Genomic DNA, 26,377 nt, shown 5'->3' with positions numbered 1-26,377 from the left:
ACACATTTAGGTTTGTCACGGTATCAAAATTTCTGTATTTTGAGTAATTTTGAGGTTCTCTGAACCAGTTTCAGTACCAGATTGTAAATGGTTAATAAAAAGAAAACTAAAGAAGATCTCTCCCTTTATAATCACTAAGGCTGTCATTCTCTAAAGAACTAGCTCACTGAATTCTTCACTCTCGCGAAAACTCTAATAATAATAAAAAAAGCTGTCTTAAAGGGATAGTTCACTTTAAAATAAAAATGATGTCATCATATAATCACCCTCAAGTTGTTTCAAACCTGTATGAATTTCTTTCTTCTGCTGAACATAAAGGAAGTGTTAACCAGAGAGTTAACTGTTCCCATTGACTGCCATAGTTTTTTTTTTCCTACTATAGCAGTCAATGGGAACAGTTAACTCTCTGGTTAACACTTCCTTTGTGTTCCTTTGGGATAGTTGTGAACTATCCCTTTAAAGGTGCTGTAGGACATTTTGGAAAATGCTAACTTTAGCCTGATAGCACTAAAAGCGTACGTCCCACCCTCCCTGCAAATCGCCGTCCAAAGCCAATGCTTTCACCCCCTGAAAGCATTAACGCGCACAGCCAAGAAGACCAGAGATAACGTTACTGCAATACCAATATCATGTGTCGTTCACCGGTGAGAAAACATAGTACAGTTAGTAACGCTACAATACCAAATGTAAACAAATTCTTAAAAACAGAATTAGATGCAGCAAGTTTTCGGTTTGTTTAGCTAGCAAAACTTGACAGCGTGTAATAATATTTCTAGCATGACAGGGTTTCCACAATGAGAGTCTGCTTGGCTCCGATGAAGATATATAGATCGTAGATCCTTTGCCAGTGCCACTTGTTGTCGGTTCAGAAGGAAAGTTTGTTGCTGCTTGCCTGCACAGCGTACATGAACGCACTGATGACTTATTATGTCTGCGTGAACAGCTTGCGCAGTGGTGTGCAAACACACATTGACCAACAAGGAACATGCTGTAGTAGGACCGTTCGGAAAGAACGCAGCGATTGAACGAACATTTTATGGTCCTACGCCTTCCACAGACGACATAAATACGCTTAACAGAGTTATTGCTCTCAGGATAAGAGGAGACTTTCAACCAGTATAAAAAAATGTTTTGCAGAGAATCACCTACTTTAATTGTACAATGAATCTCTTATTTACATTTACTTATTATTTAAAGTTTGTTGGTTATAATGAAAAGATCCGCGAGCTGCAGCTCGTGTTGAACAAAACAAAAGTTTTCAGCGGTGTTAAGCGGATTCTGACTAATGAACTGACTAGCACCTCTGCTCTGATAGGCCTTTGCATTCACGAGATTAAAAAAAAAATATGATTGTGATTGTCTACAATGCTAAGCGCTTGTAAAAACACGCTGTAAATAGAAACCTTTGCCACTCAGAGTACTCAAACTAAAAAAGTAAACAAACTAAACAAGGCAGCGTTTATCTTAGCACATAAATTGTGCTCATACTGTTACTTTGCTGAGACAAAATCTGTTGATGTTAAATGTTTCTGACCCTTAAAATTAGGGCTGCACGGTATATTTCGAAATATCACAAATGTACATCACAATATGAATATTGCAAGGGCTTGCGATATCTGAATGACTTTCATAGGCTACTTCAAAACGTTTTAGGCCGACACAAAGCAGGGAACCTACATGTGACTTTCTTGATGTTAAAAAAAGTTATTAAGCGCAATAAACTGCAAAAAAAATTTATTGCGGTGCTCGCGCTTGTCTGACATATACACCCATAGTGCATACACAGAAAGCTACCTCTTGGACAGTGTGTGATCTTGAATTCAGTTCTTTTTCACGGCTTATTGCACTCAAATTATCAAATACACACATAGTTATGTCAGAATGCCTGTCTTGGCGAGTATTCATATAAACACAGTTGTGCATGTCTTAAGTGAACGTAAACACTTGGCAAAGAAATTGGATATGTCAATAGGATCCGTGCATTAGGTCTTAAAGTGACAGCAGCCTAAAACAGTATACCTGTTGCTGTCTGTCCAACAGCAAAAGAAAAAGTCCCTGCTCTTGACCAGATAAATATGAATCAATGTACAGTAGTCAACATTTGAAGTGGACCAAAAAAGTTAATAAAAGTTGTCCTAAGACAAGAAGGGGTGTTGTTCAAAATTCATGTTAGGGATGCACCGATACCGATACCAGTACCGGTCTGATACTGTGCTCATGTACTCGTACTCGTAAAACAACCCTGATACAACCGCACCCGATACCACTTTGAGGGGCCGTTCACATATCGCATTTAATAACACATGGAAAGCGCACCCGCACTGCTTTCTCCTTTTCACAAGCGATTGGGGAAATACGAGCGCGCCGCACCGCTTCTATCATGAAAGCGCTTGCCATGGCGCCTCACATTTAAAATAATGAATTTGCATGCGCAAAAAACGCAATATGTGAACTTATGGCAACGTGACATGAGCAGGTAGTCGGAGGAGGAGTAATGTCAGCCGTTTGGAGATATTTTAAGATAAGCGATGATGATAAAAGTAGAGCAGACTGCAAACTATGCTCTGCTAAATTGTTGAGGAGGGGTGAGTAATAACTCCTTTAGCACAAGCAATTTGATTATACAAGTCGTACATTTACTTTGTTACAGTCAGAAAGTGAAAAACATCTGATGAAAATAAAACATTGTTAGAAGAATTGGATGGTATTATAAAGTACTCATATCGGTACGTAAAGCATTATTGTATCGCATATCGAATATCACATTATTATTTTATATGATTTTTTTTTTTAAATCAATATTTTGCAGGAGTTTTTTATCGTAAATCAGTTCTTAAATCTTAATCGATTGTGAAATCTGGTTGCATCACGCACGCAAGTAGAATCTTCACAGATTTTCTTCTTTCAGATCTCAAACCTGCACACACTACAAGATTTGAAAATTGTGGAGAATCACACACTACAAGATTTAGCACCTCATATGATCTCACGGGGAAGATGTAAACAAAATAGATACTGTCTATTTTTTCTACGGTCTACAACTTGGTGTATCAATACTTATTCTTTGTAGTGAGAAAAAACACCCGTGTTGTCGCTACATTTTGACCAGTTGTTCCTCCATCTCCTTTGATCACCAGACCCGTACAGCTGCTTTTTTTCTGCGGTCACCATTTCAAAAGTTCCGTCAACTCCATCTCCTTGTAGACTTGTCTCTCATTGGCTATTGTGAAAGTACTGACGTAATCATAGTCGCAATCATTCCAATTTAAAATATGAATATGTTTGATATTGTCTCGGTAGCCCCGATGTGTCTGAGAGCAGATCGGGAGGTTTAAGATTTAAACTGTAAATGCCTTTTACATTACCAGATAATCTGGGCCAAAAATTTGAACTGACCGATGCCCTGGACACGATTTTTTCTTCGAATGTCGGGAGGGGTAAATCGGGCATAAATCGGCCTGAATCTCCTGTAGTCTGAGCCAGGCTTTAGAGTGATTCAGACTGATTGCCTCATTCTAACATGTACACACAGAGAACTGATTGAATCAACACTTCTGTGTAAAAGTCCAGAGTCTGCGTCACTTCATTATCACTCCTCGAACAACCTCCATCCTCTTCACTGAGTCCAGAGGCTCACAGCACATCGTCTAACTACCATCAACCAAGATCAAAGATCAACTACCCAGCTATCAATCTACATCTCCATATATCTATCTTGTGTTAGTACGCAGTACGTCGTGTTGCTGAGCACTATCCCTCAGATGACAACATCTCAAGAAACATGACACTCCTGACAAGAGTTCGGGCCAAAACTTAATTTTATGCAGTCTAGTATCTTTTCTTATACACAAGGGCAGATAGCAGCTGTTGTTTTTTGTCATTGATTAGTTATTGATTTTCCTATTGCGTTTTTATCTTGGCTTCCTCAAACTGCCTGCAAAAATATACTGAATCTAAAAACAGCCAATTTCTATAAACTTTGTGCTGAGTGTTGGTTTTCTTGAAAGGGAAGGAACGTGAAGAACCAATCCTAAAGGGGTTTTCGCACCGGAGGAACTTTTTCATAGTCCCATAACTATTGATGGAACTACACTTTTTATGGCGCGTTCACGATTTTAGTTATGCTAAATTTATCTGCGGTATTGTGTTCTTTTCTCAGCCTTGATGATATGTAGCACTGCTAGTTGTCATAGGAGATTTCTTCTCTTAGCCCTCCTTTTTGCTCTTTCAATCGCATAACTTAAGCCCCATTCACACAGCACTTTGAACCCGGCAAATTGCCGGCAAATTGCCGGAACGCCTTCTGTGTGAACGCAAACACGACCCGGGTTTAATGCCGGGATCGATGCCGGGTTGGGGACCTAGTAACATTGCCGTGTTCAGACCCGGAACGCGCGCTGTGTGAACAAAAGCCAGGACAAATGCCGTAAGGGGTGTGTCGTAGTGATGATGCACGAGCCTTCGCAATGACGTAGTTATCGTGCCACTGAAGAAAGTTTGTGTTCGTCATCGATACAAGAAAGAACGAAAAGATGTCTGCAAACTGGACTGAAGCAGAGACCCGAGAGCTCCTTGCAATCCGCGCCGAAGATCATAACGTCACGCGTCTATCCGGGACATACCCGGGTTGTGTGTGAACGCGCTCTCTGATTCCGGCAAATCACTGGCAGTGTGAATGAACCATTTTCAAACGAACCCGGGTCAAATCCCGGGTCACTTTATCCGTGTATTTTCCGGAATCTCTGTGTGAAAGGGGCTTTATACATCTACATTCCATCTCCGTTATCACGATAGCTCCGATCACGGTGTCTTCCATCCTCCAGTTGTTGAATGCTGCACTTAAATGACGTCGCTGTCAGCCTGCGTATGTCACTTCAGAGTTTCTACTGGCGGAAACTGTCCTAGGGGAAATTTAGTTCTCGGGGGACCGCCCTAGTGGCTACTTCCTATAACTGAGTATAACTACCCGGTGCGAAAGCCCAGAGAACAGGATCCTTTTGTTACTAGAATAGGGCTGTGTATCGATTCTTTTTAGGCACGGACCGAATTGCCTTAATACCATAGAGTATCAAAAAATTTCTTGTCGTTCGTTACCAAATTTCAATACCTAAGGTAATGTCAGCATGATTGTCTGTGGCGAGGCATCAAGGAAAAACACTAGTTTACGCCGGTTACGCCCAGAGACGTGAATCAGTGTGTAAGTGTTCCAACCCCTATAGATAGAAAAGATGTGGAAAAGATCAAAAGTGTGGCTACATATCACCAGGCTCGATGCCAACAGCGCGCGATGCAGTATTTGCGAATAGATAATTGCTGCCAAGACCAGCAACACAACAAATCAGATGAAGCACTTGACAGCGAACGGAATAAACTTAAGAGCAGAAAGTTGATCCGTCTTCAACTAGAGCGCGTCACATAAATTAACCAAAACTCAGCGTATAGGCTACTTGCCTCACAGACATGAGAAATAGGCATCGAAAGCTTGAAATGTCTACTTTTAAACAAACCAATTTGAATCAAAAACAAATACTCTCTGATTATGTAATCTAAATGAAAGATGCATTTCTATCTATAGGCGTACGAGTTCACTATACTGCAGAGATGACAAGTCAGCAACGTCAACCTCATCTTTGCAGCCAACACTGACTCAGATAACACTTGTTTATTAATAAACAATTAAAATGTCTCCTCGCTATTTTTTCCAGACACATTAATAATCATTAGGCTACTTTTGCCAGTCCTTTGCGGCAAGCTTGATGCGTGCGCTTGAGCGCGAGTCTTTGAGTCTGTAAAATAAGTCAACAAACTGAAAAAATAAAACCAGCTTTTTTTTAGGTAGTATGTAATGTATTCTTTCTTGTTGAAACGGATTTCATAAAATTGGTATCGAAAAAAAAGTATCATTAAGGAACCGGTATTGAAAGGTATCGGTATCAGTAGCAAAACATTTTTTACGATACCCAGCTCTTACTAAGAATATTCTTATGTTGATACAGCATCATTTTTGGTGTTTGATTTAATTGATTGGATTGGATGAATCTATCACAGGGGTCCACAATACAGTTCCTGGACAACTACCTACCAGTGTTCAGAATCCAACACACCTGCCTGTAATTATCAAGTGGCTCTGAAGATCTTAATTAGATGGTTCAGTTCTGTTTGATCAGGGCTGGAGCTGAACTTTGCAGGAAGGTAGATCCCCAGGAACAGAATTAGGCACCCCTGATCTAGACTAGCACAACAGGAACTCAATAAAAAAAGGTAAAAGAAAATTAAAACAAAATATTGCCGTTTAGCCATAATAGTAACTGACCTCCAGTCAGAACACACAAACACTGATAGAACTTTATAAAACACCGCAAAATTGGGGATGGCTCATAAGAAGCAAAGACATGTAGGCCTAAAGCAAAGATTGGCATTGGCTGGGATTATGGCCATTGCTAAAATTAAACAAATAAACCAAATAGATATAAAATTATGAAGCCCGAATATCCCAAAGCTTAGTGCACACTCTTGTTTTATTTTATATTTAGTAGATCCATGTTTGGCTATTGTATAAGCTAACAAGAGCACAAAACTACTGTCAATGACAATTTATGCTGAACCCACCCAGAACTGATATGAAACTGCTTATCTGCAAAAAAAAATGCATGTATGAACGACCACAGATAAATGTTCCCCTCATTTACAATTTTTAAATAGTGGCTAGTTTCAGACGTTGAGTTTGAGAATATCTTACACTAGTGTTTACAAGTTGACTGTGTATACTGGGTTTACTACCCAGATGTGTTTGTATGTGATGTCTGCCTTCAGGTACAGATCAGATCATTGAAGACCTATTTCACACAGGCATGTTTGCATGGAAATCTGAAAATTTAGAAGAGGTCTCTGCATTTCTGGAAGTTGGTCAATTCATGCTCATTCTCCGTGGACTATCCATGGCTGAGTTGATAAGGGAGTGATTAAGGTCATGAGATCAGCTGAACATATCATAGGATAACATGAGCACAACATAGTCTGATTATAAACATAATTGATCCCTTAAACACACAAGCCTCAACATATAAATCTATTACTCGAAGTGGTAAATTGTTTTTAACCAGGTGCCCATGGGATCTGTCAAGGTCCTGGATAGATATTGAAAACCGGGGTCCCTTGGTTGGCTGAGAGCCTGTTTGGGGGTCCCTGACTCTGTGAAGCCCCTGCTACAGGTCAAGATGCAAACACTGCATCTGCATTTTAACAGCTGGTATGATCGTGAATATTATTGTGAATACTATTGTGAAATGTGCAAACCCGACCTTTCAAACTGACAGTGAGACTCGTTTTACTACTAAACAGCAGTAAACCGGCAAATGATAATGCAAGAGCTGTCTGGCCTTACCGAACTGCTCAACTGTCACCAAACTCACCTCTCGCTGACCAGCACGACGTCGGCATCTGTCCACTGCTTGAAAATGGACGGAAGCACTTTTCTAAAAGTGAAGAATAGACCGGGGAAGACCACAACGCCGCAAATCAACACTTGCAACATCTTGTCCCGCTATAAAACCTGATCTGATGTTTGGTCGAAAACAAGATACCGCGTTAAAATAGCAGCGCTGACTCGGTGTGGTCAGGGAAGCATTAGAGCAGCGGTTCCCCTGCCTCAGCAGCGCTCACTGTACTGTAAAAACACGAATAACGGTGGAGGTGTCCGGTGATTGATTGCTCTTCACTCCTGCTTCACAAGCCGGGACTAGCGAGTATTCTGTTACATGTTAAGGTTCGTGACCTGACGACCCGCGTTAGCGTGTGATATCTACTTGTCAGTCATGCGAATTTGCATAAACGTCCGCAGGAACGATTAAAACAGGCTATTTGTTTAGAACGGCCGCGTATCCGCTGCTCGGCGAGCGTTGCTCATTCCTGCGGCGGGTTTAGAGTTGGAGAACAGCAATGGCCGAGTCGTGAACGTAATCGTTATTTTGAGTCGGATCTTTTCTATGAATCGTTTGAACCGGTTCACAAAAAAAATATCTGTTCACGTACAGGACTGAGCTACATACAAATGTTACTCATACGTGCTGCTAATCAATGAATAAAAAATCAAGGCAAATCAATACAACCGTGAAAAGGAAAACATGTAACGTTACAAGTGAACAAAAGCGAATACATTCAAGTATCTTATCAATATCAGCCCAGCAATTCGCAGGCCTGTTTACCTTCTTATTCAATTATTGAAAATAGTTACAAACAAAATATTTTTAAAATATAGAAAAATAAGGTGTTGTCTTTAAACGCTTATATTTATGGATACATGTATAAAAATAATCAACATTACATAAATTAAAAAGAACAAATCTGCTTTGTCAAGAACAGCTCATGAATCAACAGCTCACTGAATCATTGCAGCATCGTGAGCTGATATTGAGAGCATAGAATGAACGAAAGATTTGACTAATGGGCCGAATAACATAAATGCTACTAGGCCTAATAAAAGATGCGGGTATTTCACGAAACAGAGTTGGTTTAATGAATAGCTTTTTTGCAGAGGAGAGAAACAAATTAATAGTAGCCTAGTATTGTCTAAATGCTATTGTTTTAATTCAAGGTTAATGACTCAAACACCAAAATTAGCCTACATGTGGCTTTGCTGGATATGTTGGGGATCACGTGATGACGTAAAGATTCACTGAACCTTTTTTAAATGAACTGTTCGAACGAACTGATTCGCGGAAATGAGTCAAACTTCCCAACACTGGAGAGCACGCAGCTACATTAAGCGGCTCCACTAACACTCAATCCACACAACAGCGCCATCTAGGCTCTTCACCGTTAATAACCCCCAAGACAATTCAGTTTCTAAATAATTTACGTTTAAAATTAGTCTTTGCTACAAGTCTTTCATGGATTTTTCTAAATACACAACAAGGACAATGTCTTTTTGACTGAAAATGTCTCGTTGAAATTGATTAATGAGCTTTTCTTTTTAAAAACGTGTGGATATGTTTGTTGTCTAGCCTCCTTGTGTAGGCTAGGCTAACTACATGAGAAAAGGGCAAAAAGTCATAAAAGCTTTAGGATCACTGACTTTATGAATTGTGGTTGCTACAAGTGACACCGTGCTGAGTGCACATACAGGAGAGTCTTTGTTCCCAAACAGCCTACACACAATCCTAATCCATCTGTCCCACCAACCAACCAACCCCCACTTCTTAGCTGCCCATTCATGCTGATCTAGGAAAGACGAGAATGTGACTTCCACCACCCTTCAGTCCCCAGGACAGTTTCCTCTCACTGGGACCAATTACAAATGCTCCTTGTTGTACATTTCCATGCCACTGCTTCACAGTTTTCCCTGCAGTCACTACTGATAAACCAGTCCTCATAAACCATGTCAAAAAAATAACTTAATAATATTGTGGACACAACAAGATTTGATCAGGCTTCAAGTGCAATCACATGCAATATACACGTCCACTTCCAGAGCTTAAGTTATATATCCATTAATTATTTTTGTTTCAATATTGTACATTCACAAATTCTTTAAAAAAAAAAGTAAATCCCTGACATGTTCCACAATTTTACTCTCATTAGTTTTTAAAGTAATATTTTATGAATGGCTTTATCTTTTCAGTTGATTCATGACACAAATCAAGACCATTTCAGAATTTCTCTTTATTTAATTTAAATTATAACATTAGCCTAAATCATCACCTCCTTATTTAAGGTAGCAGTATTTTAAGTATAGTATTTTATAGATACAGCAAAAGAAGTTAGTCTTAATTCATTCATTCTTTTAGGTAAATAGGCATGTCAACATTTAATAAATATTAGACACGTTGTTTTCCCCATCTATTTAAGAGAATTAAAGATGAATCCAACCATTAACACATATTGAGTGAAGTGAGACAAGAATAAAAAAACATTTTGTGAGAAAATGAAAGAAGGAAGCACATATGGGTCTTTAACTACAATGTACTTACACAAAAATGGTTAGGTACAATGTTCTTATTGGGTTCTATTGTAGGCTATTGCAAAACACATTAGCTGCTATTGAGATGGGATAAGGGCAAGCTTAGGGACAGTGGTGATATGGTATGGTTATGTTTAAGGGTAAGGGAACAGTTAGTATTATTAGAGAAGTATTTACTGAAATTAACTGTAGATGTAATTACATACAAGTATTTATTTTATTTTATTTTAAATATAATTATAAAGTAAAAACATGCATGCACACAATTAGTGCATTGTATCCAATGACATTTAAATGTTAGCAAATATCAGTTAAAGACCTTTAATATAAAGTGCGACCAGAAGCTGCATCAAAAACAATCCAAAATCATTCCCTGGTATAAACCTTTATTTTTCCATTTCTAGCCGGTTGCTTTTTAAAAATATAGGCTACTCAAGAACCAGGGAATTTTGTATAAATTATTGTTCATTATTAATGATTTTATACACTGACAGACAAACATTAAAATAAACTTAGGAGAGATTACTTGGTGTACATTTTTTAACTATTTATTGTAGTGTTTTTGTTATGGTCCTCCTGTGCAAGAGTGCCCTTGAAAGCCAGCAGAGGGCACTCCCCTGTTCATTGCTTTTTCATCTCGGACTTCATTACCCATAACCCACTGCCCGGACTATCAGCCATGATTAGTCTACAGCTGTGTCTTGTTACAGATCTGGTGGGTTAAGTGATCCAGGTTGTTATATAGGAAATGTGATATGAAGAATAATATAAAACCGACAGATAAGAGGAGAGTGACAAAAGTGCCAAGATGTCCAGTCATTCAGGTCAGTAATGTAATTTTGTGTGAAACAATATACCTTTATAATTTTACATTAAAAAAATAAATAAATTCCTGTTCAATAACTATTAATATGAATTAGGAATAAACTTACTCCGAATGAACCGTTAATTTCAACCTTTACTCCTACATTATTAAAATCAAAGTTGTATTCGTTAACGCATTAGTTAATGCACTGAAATCGCATGAACAAATAATGCATGTATTTATCAACTAATATTAAGACAGATTAATAAATACTTTAACAAATGTATTGCTCGTTGATATAGTTAATACATTAACTAATGTTAATGAATGAGACCTTGTTGTAAAGTGTTACCAAGGTTTATTGTTTTATTTTTGTTTACTTATTTACTGAACATGTGTTTTCATATTTATTTATTAGATGAATTATCCCAGGGTGATCTTGATGTTTGTTGGCTAATATTTGAGCCATGTGTATCATCTTCATGATCATGCTGCATTCAGGTATTGTTTGCTTTTTTTATGGGTTTTGCTGGTTATGTGTGAATCTCAATGCACATATAGATATAAGTGTATTATTTAGCAAGACACTAAATTGTGCAGCACAGTCAGCTGAAAGTGTACTGTAGCTAGAATTAAGAACTCTTGATTGCTTCTTGTTTTTCTCAGTGGTCTTCTGTGCACAACAGTGTTGAGAACTTCTCTGGAACAACTGCAATGATGTCTGTGAGCACTGAGTCCACACACAAGCCTGTTCTCCTCCTCCACATCCATGGATCTGTCCACTACACAGATTCAGCACAACAGCTCTGTCAGTGAACCCTCCGGAGAACCAGAAGGTTTAAAGGGATAGTTCACTTTGAAATTAAATTCTGGTATGTTTTAGCTTACCTGAAGTGCATCCAAGATGTAGGTGTCTTTGTCTCTGCAGTAGTTTCAATTTTGATATTTTTAGGTCAAACCGTTCTTGTCTGTCAGTCATATAATGCAGGTATGTACTGTCTCCAAAAGCATGCAGAGATGTCTCTAATAGCATGCAGAGAAAAGTCTAAATTAAAAAATTCCCCATCGTAAGTGCACATTGATGGCCTAAGACACGAAACAAGCGGTTTGTGTGATCAAACGAACGGTATTTATATAGTTTTTATCTCTTTTACACAACCACGTCCAAGTGATCTGTTTACTTAGTCTGCGCAAGCGCCGTAAAGCTCCGGAAGTGGTCTCCCGGATGAGTTTGCGCTAGCTTATGTAAATGTATTTTTTTTTACATCGGTTTAAACATCCCGGATAAGCGCAAACTAGTACCATTTCTATCAGCTGTCCTACCTACAGTCTCTGTATTTTTTTGTAATCAATCTCTGCGAAAGCGCCGGAATGCTCCGGAAGTGATCTCTCGTGCGTGTACGTCATTCATTGTTTACACCAGAACCTATCCACAGAACAGAGATTGTAGGTAGGACGGCTAATAGAAATGGTACTCGTTTGCGCTTATCCGTGATGGTTAAACCGATGTAAAAAAATACATTTACGTAAGCTCGAACTCATCTGGGAGACCACTTCCGGAGCTTTACACCGTGTCCTAACTACACGCGACGCGACGCCGCGACACGCGATAAAAGGTATCTTTTCCATGTTAATCAGAGTTTTTGTCCTAACCAGACGCGACGGCGACACGCGAAGTTTCTAATTTAGAAACGGTTCCTATTTCTGCGACGTCGCGGCTGACAGATCCGCCCACACAGAGATCTCATTGAATAAACTGATTGTCATATGAAGAAATTACACTGGTTATAAGTACACATTATTTATTTTTAGTTAATAATAGGTCACTGTGCCACAAGCGATAATGGATAATTTACCTCAGATTTTGAAAGCATATAATATAGCGTTCAAACTGAATTCTATGCAAACATACAACTGTACTTCATAATAAAATTAGTCAATAAGTATATTTTGTTAATGTTTTGATTTTTAATAATGTTATTTCTTGATTTGATTATGTCCTTACCCATTTCCAATGCGAGCGCGGGCCAGCAGTGCGCTTTCACAGAGAGACTCCGCCCACACACTGTTCTGAATGGCTGTGATTTTTTGATTGACGTGTGCCGTCTCACAGTCGCGTCGCGTCTAGTGTGGACAGACACACTTGCTGTCGCTGGAATTTTATCGCGTCGCGTGTAGTTAGGACACGGTGTTACGGCGCTTGCGCAGACTAAAGGCCATTGCACGCTGAGTCTGAAATTCGCATCTGAAATTTTCGCACGTTAAAAAATAAATACGACCTCACGTTATGTCAATCACACTTGCACACTGCCTCCGAAACTTTCGTCCGTCATAAAAAAAAATCGAAACGGGTTCGATTTTCTGCGTTTTTCGCATCCGTAACAAGCAGTTTGAATGGTGCTTTGACAATTCAGAGCCACCGAATCACAAATACGAAAAAACGCATACGAAAATTTCGGACTCAGTGTGCAATGGCCTTAAGTAAACAGATCACTTGGACGTGGTTGTGTAAAAGAGATAAAAACGATATAAATACTGTTCGTTTTATCACACAAACCGCTTGTTTCGTGTCTTAGGTCATCAATGTGCACTTACGATGGGGAATTTTTTAATTTGGACTTTTCTCTGCATGCTATTAGAGACATCTCTGCATGCTTTTAGAGACAGTACCTATATACCTGCATTATATGACTGACAGACAAGAACGGTTTGACCTAAAAATATCAAAATTGAAACCACTGCGGAGACAAAGACGCCAACATCTTGGATGCACTTCAGGTAAGCTAAAACATACCAAAATTTAATTTCAAAGTGAATTATCCCTTTAACATCAGGCCAGATTGCAGGTGTAGCTGAAGGATCCATCACTGGGGTGGCAGCACTGGGTACGTGATTGAAGTTTGCATGTTATATATGCACACACTTTCTAATCTACTTGTGCACTATACAGTATATGTCCATGTGTAAGATTTTAAATCCAGTGGTTCTCCTAAATGGAACAATACAGATCAGATTAGAACAATACAGATCAGATTAGAACAATACAGATCAGATTAGAGATCAGTAACCCATTAAGATGATGTTATTCTCAGTTCAAGCTCATACTGCATGTGAATCAAATCTATAGAGGGTTAATGTCCATGTTCTGCGTGTGATATCCTTCAGAAATCCTAGTACTGCATTATCACAATTTTAAGTAGCCTATAATAATTTAGGTAAACTGACCATTTCGACTGATTAAAATAACACATGAATGAATCAAAATAACACATGAATTATCTAGCATTTCCTATAGCCTATTAATTATAATGCAATAATAATATCCTCCTCTCTTATTCTTTTTTTGTACTGTATTTATATATAATTATTTTTTTGTTTATTATTTATGTATTATTATTATTATATACCTATAATATTATTAGTTGTTAAGGTTAACCATATAAAAAAAAAACAGAGCATAACAATGAGGATTTTTATTGCAGGTAAATGGAACAGTTTGGATCAATCACTTAATACACAACAACCTAAAGTCTTTGCAAAAATATAAGTATATACTTACTTACTTGGGGGGGGGGGGGGGGGGCTGTTTACACGACACCATTTTCAAAGGTAAATTTCATCTTCAAAAAGCCAGATCCGTTCACTGTAACCCCAGTTTTAGAATGTTCTACTCTGAATGTCCCTTTTTACTTCCTTTAAGAAAATGTCAAATCCTTTGAACACCAAGGCTTCGATAACATATTCTCCTTTAGTCGGTTGTAAGGTATTGAGGACCAAATTACTCAAAATTAAATAATTCAATAAATAATTAATTCAATGACACTACAATTAAATGCACCAGTTTATTTTGAAATAATTAAATGATTAATTCAATAAATAAATGTATTTATTTTCTAAAATTCCATGAAAACAAAACATTTATTGTTTAATATATTTCACAAATCCTTTCACACGCTATTACTGTTTAAATAGCCTTTCTATTTTTTCATAATAAAATGTGCTTTTTCAAATAGCCGTTTTTCGTAATATGCTAAATTTACGAATGACTCCTATTTGACAAATCATGTATTGCAAAAGCAATATTTTCCAACAGATTTTTTTCCCCCTCATTATAATAGAGGACATTTCACAAATGCCAAACAACAGGCAGTGGGTGGGACAAGGTGAATTGAAAGTGTTTTTTTTCTTTTTTGTCTAATTTGCTAAATTGAGTTAAATTGAGTTTAATGTGTTGACAACATTTTTAATGTGATAGTTTCATTCTTACATTTACTGTAATACAATAAATTGTTAGTCCTGAGATTCTTCGTTAGTGCATAAATTACCGTAGTGCATAAATGTATAGATCCGCAAGAAGCATTCGTGTTTCTGGTCTGGTGGGGACCATGGTGGGATTTTAAGCGTCAGAGATTGTAGGTTCTAAGGCCCTGTCCCAAATGGCACCCTTAGCACTCGCGGTCTTCCCACGAGTCTGCACTTTCGTGACATAATCCGCATCAGTGTATATCCATGCAACGACATATTTAAAAAAAAAAATGTGGTTGGGACATGTCCCACATGCAAATTAAGCCTATTCAATTCGGAAATATGTAAATGCAGCAATCAGAATCTACTGTAGAGCTAAAGAAATTGCAGATTTGGTTGGTGTCCGTAAGCACGATTTGAAGTACTGAGCTCACTGGACTATGGGAAGACCTTTTGTTGTATATTAACATATACTTTTCTATCACTAGTGTAAGACCAGCCAAATTGTCCCAACGACAGTTTCTAATAAGCGGGTGAAGTTTTCCTGCGTGTTCAGCCTTTTCAGTGTGGCAAATTAGTTTACAAATATACTTTTATCTGACTCCATTTTAGCAAACTTAACCTTAAATTTAGGTTGGAATGCTAATTGGTTATTGATCAGTTATATGATACTTTATCTAGACATTTGATTATTCTATTTAACTCTGTACTTCATATTACCTGTTCATTAGGAATCTATCAACACAGAGCTTTGCACCGGCCGTTAACCACGGGTCTCACGATCACAAACTCGTCAGTTTTGGTCACTAGACTGAGGCAATTGATACCTTAGATGGCCACCCTCACGCTTCCTCTGAGATACTTTATTTAGTCTCCATATATCTGTATACACTTGAATTAAAGCAACACTCTCTCTAGTCACAGGTCATGACCACTATCAGAGAATGACTAATAAGGGGAGAACTGCCACTCTCAGTAAACTTCCGGCTTCTGAACTGGTTGCAGTTACACTCTGGTTCCATATGAGGGTGCTCACAGGACGAGTGCAGAATGAATGGAGGTCTATGGAGCTATACCCCTGAAAATCCACTTTTCTCAGGATATAATTTTTTGTCTAGTAATTTGAATGTTGTATTCGAAAGGAGATGCAAAGAAATTACACATTGCTGGGTGTTAGATTTTTTTTTTTTAGTCACTTATTTGCTCTAAAATGTCAATGACGTCATACACATCGTACAATACTGCTTTACGGCAATCCTTCAGTCACTTTGGTGTTTTCACGCTCTGCACTTTCTTTTCTCTCGAGGCATCAACAACACAGCTGACACAGGTAAATACACGTGCTTTAGCTTGAAGATATTCTGGTCCCGCTTCGGATGCCACTATGCAATCAAGCGGTATCTCTGGTCATAATCAGTCCTTCACTGACCAATCAGCGTTCATTAGCAGAATGCTAGCGTGTTATGGGCAACAAGAACTTAACCTGTAAGAAATCGATAGGACATAAGTACTTGTTCATTCAACTTTCGACCCATGTTAAACTTGCAAAACCTACTGATTAATAAAATCTGAGATTTCTCAACTGCAATCAGGTGAAAAAGACACATTTGGGAGGGCTTCCCCGCTGAGGCAATCTCCGTGGGCCCATCACGCCTCACAAACGCTGCTGCCGTTGGAGCCTCCAAAGGAGCGTGCTGGTCCTTCGCTTGGACGAACAGGTCCAATGTCCTTTGGAGCTCCGCTTGACGACCAGATGTCCATCGCAGCATCGGAGGGGGAGCTTCAGTCCTCTGGAGATGAGGATTCGGCTGCGTTACCCCCTTCGGGGAGTGTAGCGTTGCCCGAGTCTGATTCAGAAAGCAGCTATGCTTTCCCGGGCCAAAGAGAAGGTCGGGCTTGTGTGGAACCCTGGCTGGGCGGATAATCTTTTGTTTCCTTTTCTTTTTGTTCCGTCACTGCCATCATTTCAATAGAGCAATTTCTGAAAACTCTGGGTCCCAAGAGATCGCTTGGCGATCGATGACGCTATGCCTGGTCACCCTCAAGCCCCCCTTTCATCGCCAGCGAGCAGCTGTGTTCCGGATGCATTGACTCCTCCGCATACTCACTGTGCCCTCCGACGGAAGCAAGTATGTGTTGCACCTCACACTCAGACCCCACTCCCACGCCGCTATGCCGTCCGAGTCGGGTCCCTGCATTCCGCTGCGCTGCCCCACCCCGGGTACGTCTGTGGTGCCGTTGGTCCCACTTGCACAGTGTCTGGGAGCCCGTCTCGTGGCTCATCCGTACTTTCAGACTCGGCTATGCGATTCAGTTCGCCCTGCGCCCCCCTCCAGTCTTCAGGGGCATTCAGTTCACCTGTGTTCTTGCAGACAGTGCCCGTGCACATGGCAGAGATTGCAGTCCTACTGGCGAAGGACGCGATCGAGCCGGTCCCTATGAGCCAATATGAATTCTACAGCCCGTACTTCATTGTACCCAAGAAAGGCAGTGGGTTAGGGCCAATCTTGGACCTGCGTGTCCTGAACCGATCCCTTCACAGGCTGCCGTTCAAGATTCTTACACAGAAATGCATTTTCAAATGCATCCGTGACCAAGATTGGTTTGCAGCGATCGACCTGAAGGACGCACACTTTCGTGTCTCGATTCTCCCTCGACATAGACCGTTTCTTCGCTTTGCGTTCGAGGGGTGGGCATATCAGTACAAAGTCTTACCCTTCGGCCTGGCCTTGTCAACCCGTGTCTTAACGAAAGTCGCGGAGGCGGCCATGTGCAAGCGTGGTGTATGCATTCTCAACTACCTCAACGACTGGCTCATCCTGGCCCAGTCGAGAGAGCAGTTGTGCGAACACAGGGACGTGGTGCTTAGTCAAATTTTTTCAGAGGCTCTTGGGGCATATGGCATCTGCAGCCGCGGCAGCGGCTCTCGAATTGCTTCATATGAGGCTGCTCCAACGCTGGCTTCATGATCGAGTCCCGAGATGGGTGTGGCAGAGTGGTTCGTGACGGGTCCAAGTGACCCCGCACTGTCGCCAAACTCATCTTGTGGTCGTGCGTTTCGTTCCTGCAGACAGCTGTGGTCTCCATGGATGCCTCTGCCACCAGCTGGGGGGCCACGTACAACAGGCATGCAGCTTCAGGTCTGTGGACGGGGCATCAACTGCCTCGAGTTGTTCGCAGTACATCTTGCGCTGGACCGCATCAAAATGCCGCTACTAGGCAAGCATGTACTGGTCCGTTCGGACAGCACTATGACTGTTGCGTACATCAACCGTCAGGGTGGTCTACACTCCCGTCTACATCTCCTCCTCTGGAGTCAGAAGCGTCTGAGGTCGCTTTGTGCCGTTTATATTCCGGGCCTGCTCAACCGTGCAGCCAACAAGCTCTCACGGCAGCAGGTGCTACTGGGAGAATGGCGATCCCATCCCGAGGTTGTCCAGCTGATTTTCAGGCGCTTCTGGACTGTACAGGTAGATCTGTTTGCCGCCCCGGATGCTCTGGCACACAGTTGGCCCCGGGGCCTACGCAAGTATGCGTTTCCCCCAGTGAGCCTTCTTGCACAGACCTTGTGCAAATTCAGGGAGGACGAGGTGCAGGTCTTGCTAGTTGCGCCTTATTGGCCCAACTGGACTTGGTTCCCCGAACTGGTGCTCCTCGCGACAGCCCCGGCCTGGCCCATTCCTCTGAGAGAGGACCTGCTCTCTCAGAGACGGGGCACCCTATGGCACCCGGAGGTTCTAGGTGCCCTACCCCAAGCGGTAGTTGACACCATCACTTCTGCTAGAGCCCCCTCTTCGAGGCGCCTCTATGCGTTGAAGTGGAACCTGTTCATTGACTGGTGTTCTGCTCACGAGGAGAACCCCTGATCTTGCTCGATCAGAGCCGTGCTTTCCGTCCTGCAAGATGGGTTGGAGCGGCGGCTGTCTCCCTCCACCCTTAAAGTGTATGTTGCACATCACGGTGCAGTTGAAGGTAAGTCGCTGGGAAAGCACGACCTGATCGTCAGGTTACTGAGGGTGGTGAGGAGACTAAATCCTTCTCGCCCGCTCTCTATACCCTCTTGGGATTTGTCTCTGGTCCTTTCGGCACTTCAGAGACCACCCTTTGAGCCTTTTCAGTCAGCGGAGTTAAAAATTCTGTCCTGTAAAACCGTACTCCTGGTTGCATTGGCCTCCAGCAAGACGGTAGGGGACCTGCATGCATTTTCGGTCGACGAATTGTCGGACATGAGTTACCCGGGCCGAATTCTAGGCACAATTCGTCGACCGAAAATGCATGCATTTGGGCTGGTTGGGATACTTGCCCAAGGTTCCCACCACTCCCTTCAGGGACCAGGTGGTGAACCTGCAAGCGCTGCCTTCGGAGGAGGCAGACCCAGCCCTAGCTTTTCTCTGTCCCGTTCGCACTCTGCTCCTATACGTGGACAGAACGCAAAGCCTCAGGACCTCAGACCAGCACTTCGTCTTTTACGGAGGCCAGCAGAAGGGTAAGGCTGTCTCCAAGCAGAGGATGGGCCATTGGATAGTGGATGCCATCGCCTTAGCTTACGAAGCCCAAGGCATGCTTTGCCCGCCCGGGTTGAGAGCTTACTCCACTCGGGGTGTCCCTTCTTCTTGGGCGCTGGCACACGGCGCCTCGCTGACAGACATCTGTAGAGCTGCGGGCTGGGCGACACCTAACACGTTCGCTAGGTTTTATAGCCTAAATGTTGAGCCATTTTCTTCCTGTGTGCTTGCTTCAACCAGCCGGTATCACCGAAGTTCCCGCTCTAGTGTCGGCTTGCTGTCCCTCTCCCCTCCACATGGACCAGATACGTGTGCTTTTTTACTCCCCACTCTGGCGAACCTTGTAGAGTTCCTCCACACCCCTTCGGCAGTCAGACATTGCGGAGTGTCCGACGCCAGGGCTAGTGCTTGTGTAACTTGTGCTAGGCTGGGTTCCATATGTGGTGATCCCTGCGGTGATCCCATATACGTATTCTTCCACAACCAGCTCCCTGCGGTGAGCCCGTGTCTTTCCCTTGGCAGAGTCCGCTCTGCCGTCACTGTCCGGTTTAGCCTCCCCCTTCTCAGGCTGGAGTCACCCCAGTGACATTCCATATGTTGTACATATGTGTATTCTCCACATGTTACCTCCCTTCGGGCAGGATGTGGCTTGCGCAGCGTCCCTCTCCCCGGGAAAGGCACGCTTTCCCAGTGTTATCCAAGAGTTCCACTGTGTGGGGTATAACGGAACAGCAGTTGAACTCCCTCTACGCAAGTCTTGCGTAGGGCGCTGGATGTGGCAGTAACTGTGGCGTTTTCCATGGAATCCCAATTACGTCGAACGTGAGCGACTGAAGGGGAACGTCTCGGTTACTAATGTAACCCTTGTTCCCTGAAGGAGGGAACGGGAGACGTAACCCCATCGCCACCGTTGCTGACCATCGCTTTAATGGCAGTCACAATCTCGGCTCCTCAGCGAAAAACAATGTGTGTGTGCCCGCTTCCCAAAGTGAAGAGCTTTGAGGTCCCAGAAAAAGCGCTATATAAATGTAACTTATTATTATTATTATTAGGGGTGTGGTTCAGGGTCTATAATAACCAAGTTACCCAGTTATTACAATTACAATAAGTACAAAGTATTTGCATGGGGAACAGGACTATAAAATAAAGTGCAACCAAAATACTTAATCCAGTGTCAAACTTTGAATTGTACAAATTTAAACTGTAAATGTAATAAGTATGATGTTTTTGCTCTGTCTAGGTGGAGGGATATACAGTGCTATGCATAAGTTTAGACACCCATATTAAGGTGGCTTAAAAAAAGGAATAAAAAAGAATCTTTTGGAAATTGGTCTTAATGCTTTGATTTAAAAAATGAAGAAAAATCCAACCTTTTAAGGACACCAATTTTCTTTGTGAATGAATAATGTATCGTAAATAAATAAATGGTCCTCCTTAAAATACAGGCTGCATAAGTCAGGACACCCCTATGTTAAATTCCCATAGAGGCAGGCAGATTATTATTTTTAAAGGCCAGTTATTTCATGGATCCAGGATACTATGCATCCTGAAAGTTGGCCTTTGGGATTAAAATAGCCCCACATCATCACATACCCTTCACCATACCTAGATATTTGCATGGTTTTATTTCAGTTCGCCTAATAGCTGGTTTGATTTGCATTGAGAGATGATCCCCATGTACCCCATGCCAATTGAGCCTGGGTTTTCCCAAGGTTTTTTTTCTTCATTTTGTCACCTGATGGAGTTTTGGTTCCTTACCACTGTCACCTTTGCCGCCTTTTTTCGCCTTTGGTTTTTGGCTTGCTTACCTGGTGACATTTTTATTTAATATTCAACAATATTATTGATCTGCTTGCATTGACACCATTGAGAACTGAACTGAGCTGGACGATGACATCACAGTTTTCTCCAGAGCGGCTATATATAAAAATGAACTAAATTAATATCTTTTTTACAACATTAATTAAATATCACTGAACTTACTTAAGCTGGACTGTGATGCTATTTTCTTCTGGAAACAAACTTTGTTGCATTATTTTCCTGTAATCTCTGTAAAGCTGCTTTATATTTGTATTGTAAAAAGCATAAATAAATGTGACTTGACATCTACAAAGTGTCACAACACTCCTTTTGAACAGTATACCAATAATTTTACCATTTAGAATCTAACCAATCTATTTTTATGAAACTTTTCTCTTGAAGTTTGTTTCTATATTTGTAATATTTCCAAAACCCATTTGTTTTAAGTTTAACTAGCCAATATTTTGTTTTTATGATTTAATACAATAATTTTTACTTTGTCTATATTGGCGGAGTTGTCTTTTTTTATGACATGGGATATGTGCAGCACTTGTACATTTACGATAAGTCCATTTCCTTTGTGTAAACCGAAGTAATTCCGCATTTGCTTTCTGGGAAAACACAAAGCATTTTAAGGCTGTGTGTGTGTGTAACCATACTGCTTGTGTGTGTTATGTTAGAATGAACTGATAAACAGCAGGCGGAAATATACATCAGAGTTTTCAGTCACACAGCAGTAAAATAGCTTTATCGCTCTCGCCATCCAAACAGAACAGCACATCAAATATTTATCCTTCCCTCCAGCAACTGCTTTGTAAACACTATCCATTTAAAACCCACATTCACCCAAATTGTGAATTTCTGAATGCGAGGAGGAAGATGGAGATAGAGACAGTCCTGAATTGGCCATGAACCACAATGCCAAAGTGTGTGTGTGTGTGTGAGTGTGTGTGAGAATGAGCTCCAACTGCTTTTAAGGCTCTTCTCCAGTAAGTGTCTAAGTGCTTAAAGGATTAGTTCATGAAAATTCTGTCATCATATACTCACCCTTAAGTTGTTTCAAACCTGTATTAATTTCTTTCCTCTGCTGAACACAAAGGAAGATATTTAGAAGAATGTCAGTAACCAGACAGTTTTTGGTTCCCATTGACTTCCATAGTATATTTTTTTCCTACTATGGAAGTCAATGGGAACCAAAAACTGTTTGGTTACTGACATTCTTCTAAATATCTTCCTTTGTGTTCAGCAGAGGAAAGAAATTCATACAGGTTTGAAACAACTTAAGGGTGAGTATATGATGACAGAATTTTCACTTTAAAAGTGAACTAATCCTTTAAGTACAGTATACACCCTATAAACTTATTTTTTTTGTGAAATGTTTCACTTGTGATCCTTAATGTCCCCGTGCTTCTATGCATTAAAAAAAACCTCTGATTGATATATATATATATATATATATTATTAGCTTTAGTGTGGACTGACGGTGTCAAGGTCAGAGATTAGGAGTGTATACATGTATTTTAAGTGTATGGGTTACGAAAAGGGCAGTTGGGTAAGAGCAGTTTGTCACTACCGCTGAGATACTAGGCACAGTCAGCTAGTGGAAGTGAGAATTCTCTCCTTCTCACAAAAGAGTTCTTCTCCAACAGATCATCTGTTAGCCTGGAAACCTAATCTGCAAAGGCACAGAGGAGAGCGCGAACACACACCACACACCACACGCACACGCACGCACATGCACACGCACACGCACACGCACACGCACACACACACACACACACACACACACTGCTTGACATTACTTTTCTTCTTTTCTATTACTATTTCAATTAACATCTATTAATTGCCTCTATATAATGAGAGCTGCTCTGTCTGCTTCAAGACACAACATACACACACATGTTGGATTTTCTTGTTTTATGGGGACCGTCCATATACATAATTTTTATACTGTACAAACTGTGTATTCTATGTTGCCTAACCCTACCCCTAAATGTACTCAACACAGAAAACATCACTTGGTATGATTTAAAAGCCTCATGTTCCCCATAAGGACTTTTAGTGCCACAATAAGTAAGACTTGAGTTTCTCCACTTACAGGTGCGTGCGTGCGTGCGTGCGTGCGTGCGTGCGTGCGTGCGTGCGTGTGTGTGTGTGTGTGTGTGTGTGTGTGTTCTAGTGACTGTACACTGGTATAATGCATGGAAATGAGCTATGTATCAAATTTATTTGTTCTGGGCCAATACATATGAATTTAATACAAAACCAAAATAAAAAAGTAAATACTTCAACATTTAAAATAAAATAAAAATAATAATAATTTGGTTAAATTTAAAGTTATATATATTCAACCTTTTTACACTGCTGTTCATACCACTAATGGGATAGTAAACTTTTAAAAATGTGGCTGGGGGGATGGGGAGAGATAAGAATGTCTGTTTATACTTAGATATAAACTTAGATTATATAGGCTACTCCACATAAAAATGTGAATGTGTAGATAGCATAATATTAACATTACCTCTGTAGGCCTCTCTGTGGCAGCAGAAACCGTTTCTTCCTCCCCATCATCCTGTGAAGATGAGCATTTGGTTGAGTACACTTTATAACACTATTTGTCATAATTTCTGGTGTATTGAGTAGGCTACAACTGCCTGGGGTTCTGTTGGGACAGGAGGCTCCAAAAGACAGATATTACCATCAGAATCTACCACCGAAAAACCCAACCCAAAGTAAAATAAATGGAAATATCAAAAATACCCTATATAAATAATAACACATATGTAGACCGCTTACATTTTATGAAGGCCCTTGGATCTCCGGGAGTGACTGGCTCTGATGAAGTTCCTCCAGGAATTCCCTCAGCCAAAATTGCTGCTGCACTGCTAGACACCGGATGCTATTTAGTTATTTAATATGTCAAATGTTTGTAAAGTCAGGTAGCCTACATGAAAATTAAAATTAGGTTGAATAACATACTGTTCTTCCAGTTTCACCTCTGATATTATAACAGTTACTCTAAAATAGTTATTAATTACTAACTACGAATGACATTTTCAACAGTGTTATTACATTAATGTAATAATTACTATCTTTAGAAAGTATTGGTCTACTTATTATTAATTACTAAATCCCATATCAACCTCAACCACTTGAACAATACAAGGAGAAGAGACAAGAATCTGCACTTTTAATGCTTTCAAATTAACAATATACAATAACATGAATTATTCTTGAATTGACCAAAGTGTGTAGAGGGAGAAGGTTATATTCAAATACCTTTTAAAAATGTATGTAAAACCACTATTGTTTTATACAGAATTGTTTTATAGTCTATGCAGTAGCCTATTTAATGTAATTACATCAGATTTTTATTTTAAATTACAGAAGAATTAAGAGTAATCCCTTTAATTAAATTACAATATTTCCATTACTTGGTAATTAATTATACCCAACACTGTATAACAGTAATTCCTCTTTTTGTCTGGCGCTGTTGCCATGGTTACTCATAATATCTGTGCTCCATTGATTATGGCTTTTTATAGTTGTGGTGCACACGCTTACCTCAGAGTCAGTCAACTTAGAGTTGATTGAACTAACCAATTTCAGCTGATCTGTAACTGAAAACTCAGTTTCCCATCTCAGGGTAAGTCAACTCAGAGTTCAAGTTTTAACTCCGAGTTGGTTGAACCTCCTTATTGAAACAGGCCCCTGATGGCGCATTTGACAAAACAAAGATGTGGCTTTTTGGTAACACAGCGTACAATTAGCAAAGCTGAATTCAAATACCAGAGAAAAAAAGGCCGAAAATATGTTCAGCGATCAGGTTCCCTTTCGAGAACGGTCACTTCGTATTGCGTAGCTATGCGCAGTGGGAAAACTAATTTCCTCAGATTTATTGAAGCTTAAAATGTAAAGCGCATTGCAGCTGCACAGCGAGCAAAGTGAGAGACTGGCTCACTCATTGGCTGTGATGCAGCAACTGTACATCCAATAGCGAAGGCGCCTCAGATACCGCCAAATAGGGCTAGGCAGAGCCTGAGCCCAAAATGCGCCATTATAGCAGATTTTCTCAACTTCGAAGTTTTTCTCCGCTCTAACACCATCACCGGTCCTGTTTTCGCAGACGGACCAACTTTTCAGACAAACAAACACTAAGTATGTGCACAAATCACAACCTCCCCTGTGTTAGGTGGCCCGTCCCACCGTGTCAAATCCTAGCCACAAAGGCCCTGGCCTGGCAAACCATTCCCGGTGTGTCGAGTTGGGTTATAAACAGAATAAAGCGAGGCTACTCGCTCCAATTCGCTCGCAGACCCCCAAAGTTTCAGGCGGTTCTCGAAACTTCGGTGAGAAGCAGCGTGTGTCACATGAATTACAGAATCTGTTAGCAAAAGGGGCAATAGAGTTGGTCCCCCCTCCCTGTACTAAAACACTCAGTGTTTTACAGCTGTTATTTTCTAGTTCCAAAGAAACACGGCGGGATCAGACCCATACTAGATTTAAGACATTTGAACAAAGCCCACATGAGACGGCCGTTCAAAATGTTAACTATCAATCAAATCGTCGCGCAGGTTCACCCAGGGGATTGGTTTTTCACTGTGGATCTGAAAGACGCGTACTTTCACATCCAGATAGCCCCTCATCACAGGCCATTCTTGAGATTCGCCGTCAAGGGGCGGGCTTATCAATTCACAGTTCTACCGTTTGGCCTGTCCTTAGCACCCCGTACATTTACGAAGTGCATGGACACGGCACTTTCTCTCCTGAGACATCAGGGCGTGCGCCTGCTGAATTATCTCGACGACTGGCTGGTTCTGGCACAGTCGCGATCCGAACTGTTGATTCACAGGGATTTGATTCAGTGCCTGGGACTCGAGATCAATTTATCCAAGAGCAAACTAACACCCAGCCAGAATGTGATCTTTCTGGGCACAGTTATCGACTCCACAACTATGAGAGCGCGGCTCACACCAGAGCGCGCGCTCTCTATACAACGGCTAACAGCCTCCTTCAAGATGGGCGCATGCACTCGCCTCAGAGTTTCAGAAACTTCTCGGTCTC

At 40.9% G+C, this 26,377-nt stretch overlaps 1 protein-coding gene across 1 annotated transcript in view; it reads right to left on the bottom strand.

Moving 5' to 3' along the window:
- The window catches only part of tlcd3a (TLC domain containing 3A), a 30,619-nt gene extending 21,938 nt beyond the window's left edge, over positions 1–8,681 (bottom strand). The window contains exon 1 of the mRNA XM_079608325.1: positions 7,413–8,681. Coding sequence (XP_079464451.1) covers positions 7,413–7,534 — 122 coding nt within the window. The 5' untranslated portion in view covers positions 7,535–8,681. The remainder of the gene's footprint in view (positions 1–7,412) is intronic.
- Between the last annotated feature and the right edge of the window lie 17,696 nt (positions 8,682–26,377).

This window comes from Phoxinus phoxinus (genome assembly GCF_949152265.1).
Source record: "Phoxinus phoxinus genome assembly, chromosome: 3".
Classification (NCBI taxonomy): Eukaryota; Metazoa; Chordata; class Actinopteri; order Cypriniformes; family Leuciscidae; genus Phoxinus; species Phoxinus phoxinus.
The sequence above is the reverse complement of the archived record's forward strand: the minus strand, read 5'-3'. Positions and strand labels throughout refer to the sequence as shown.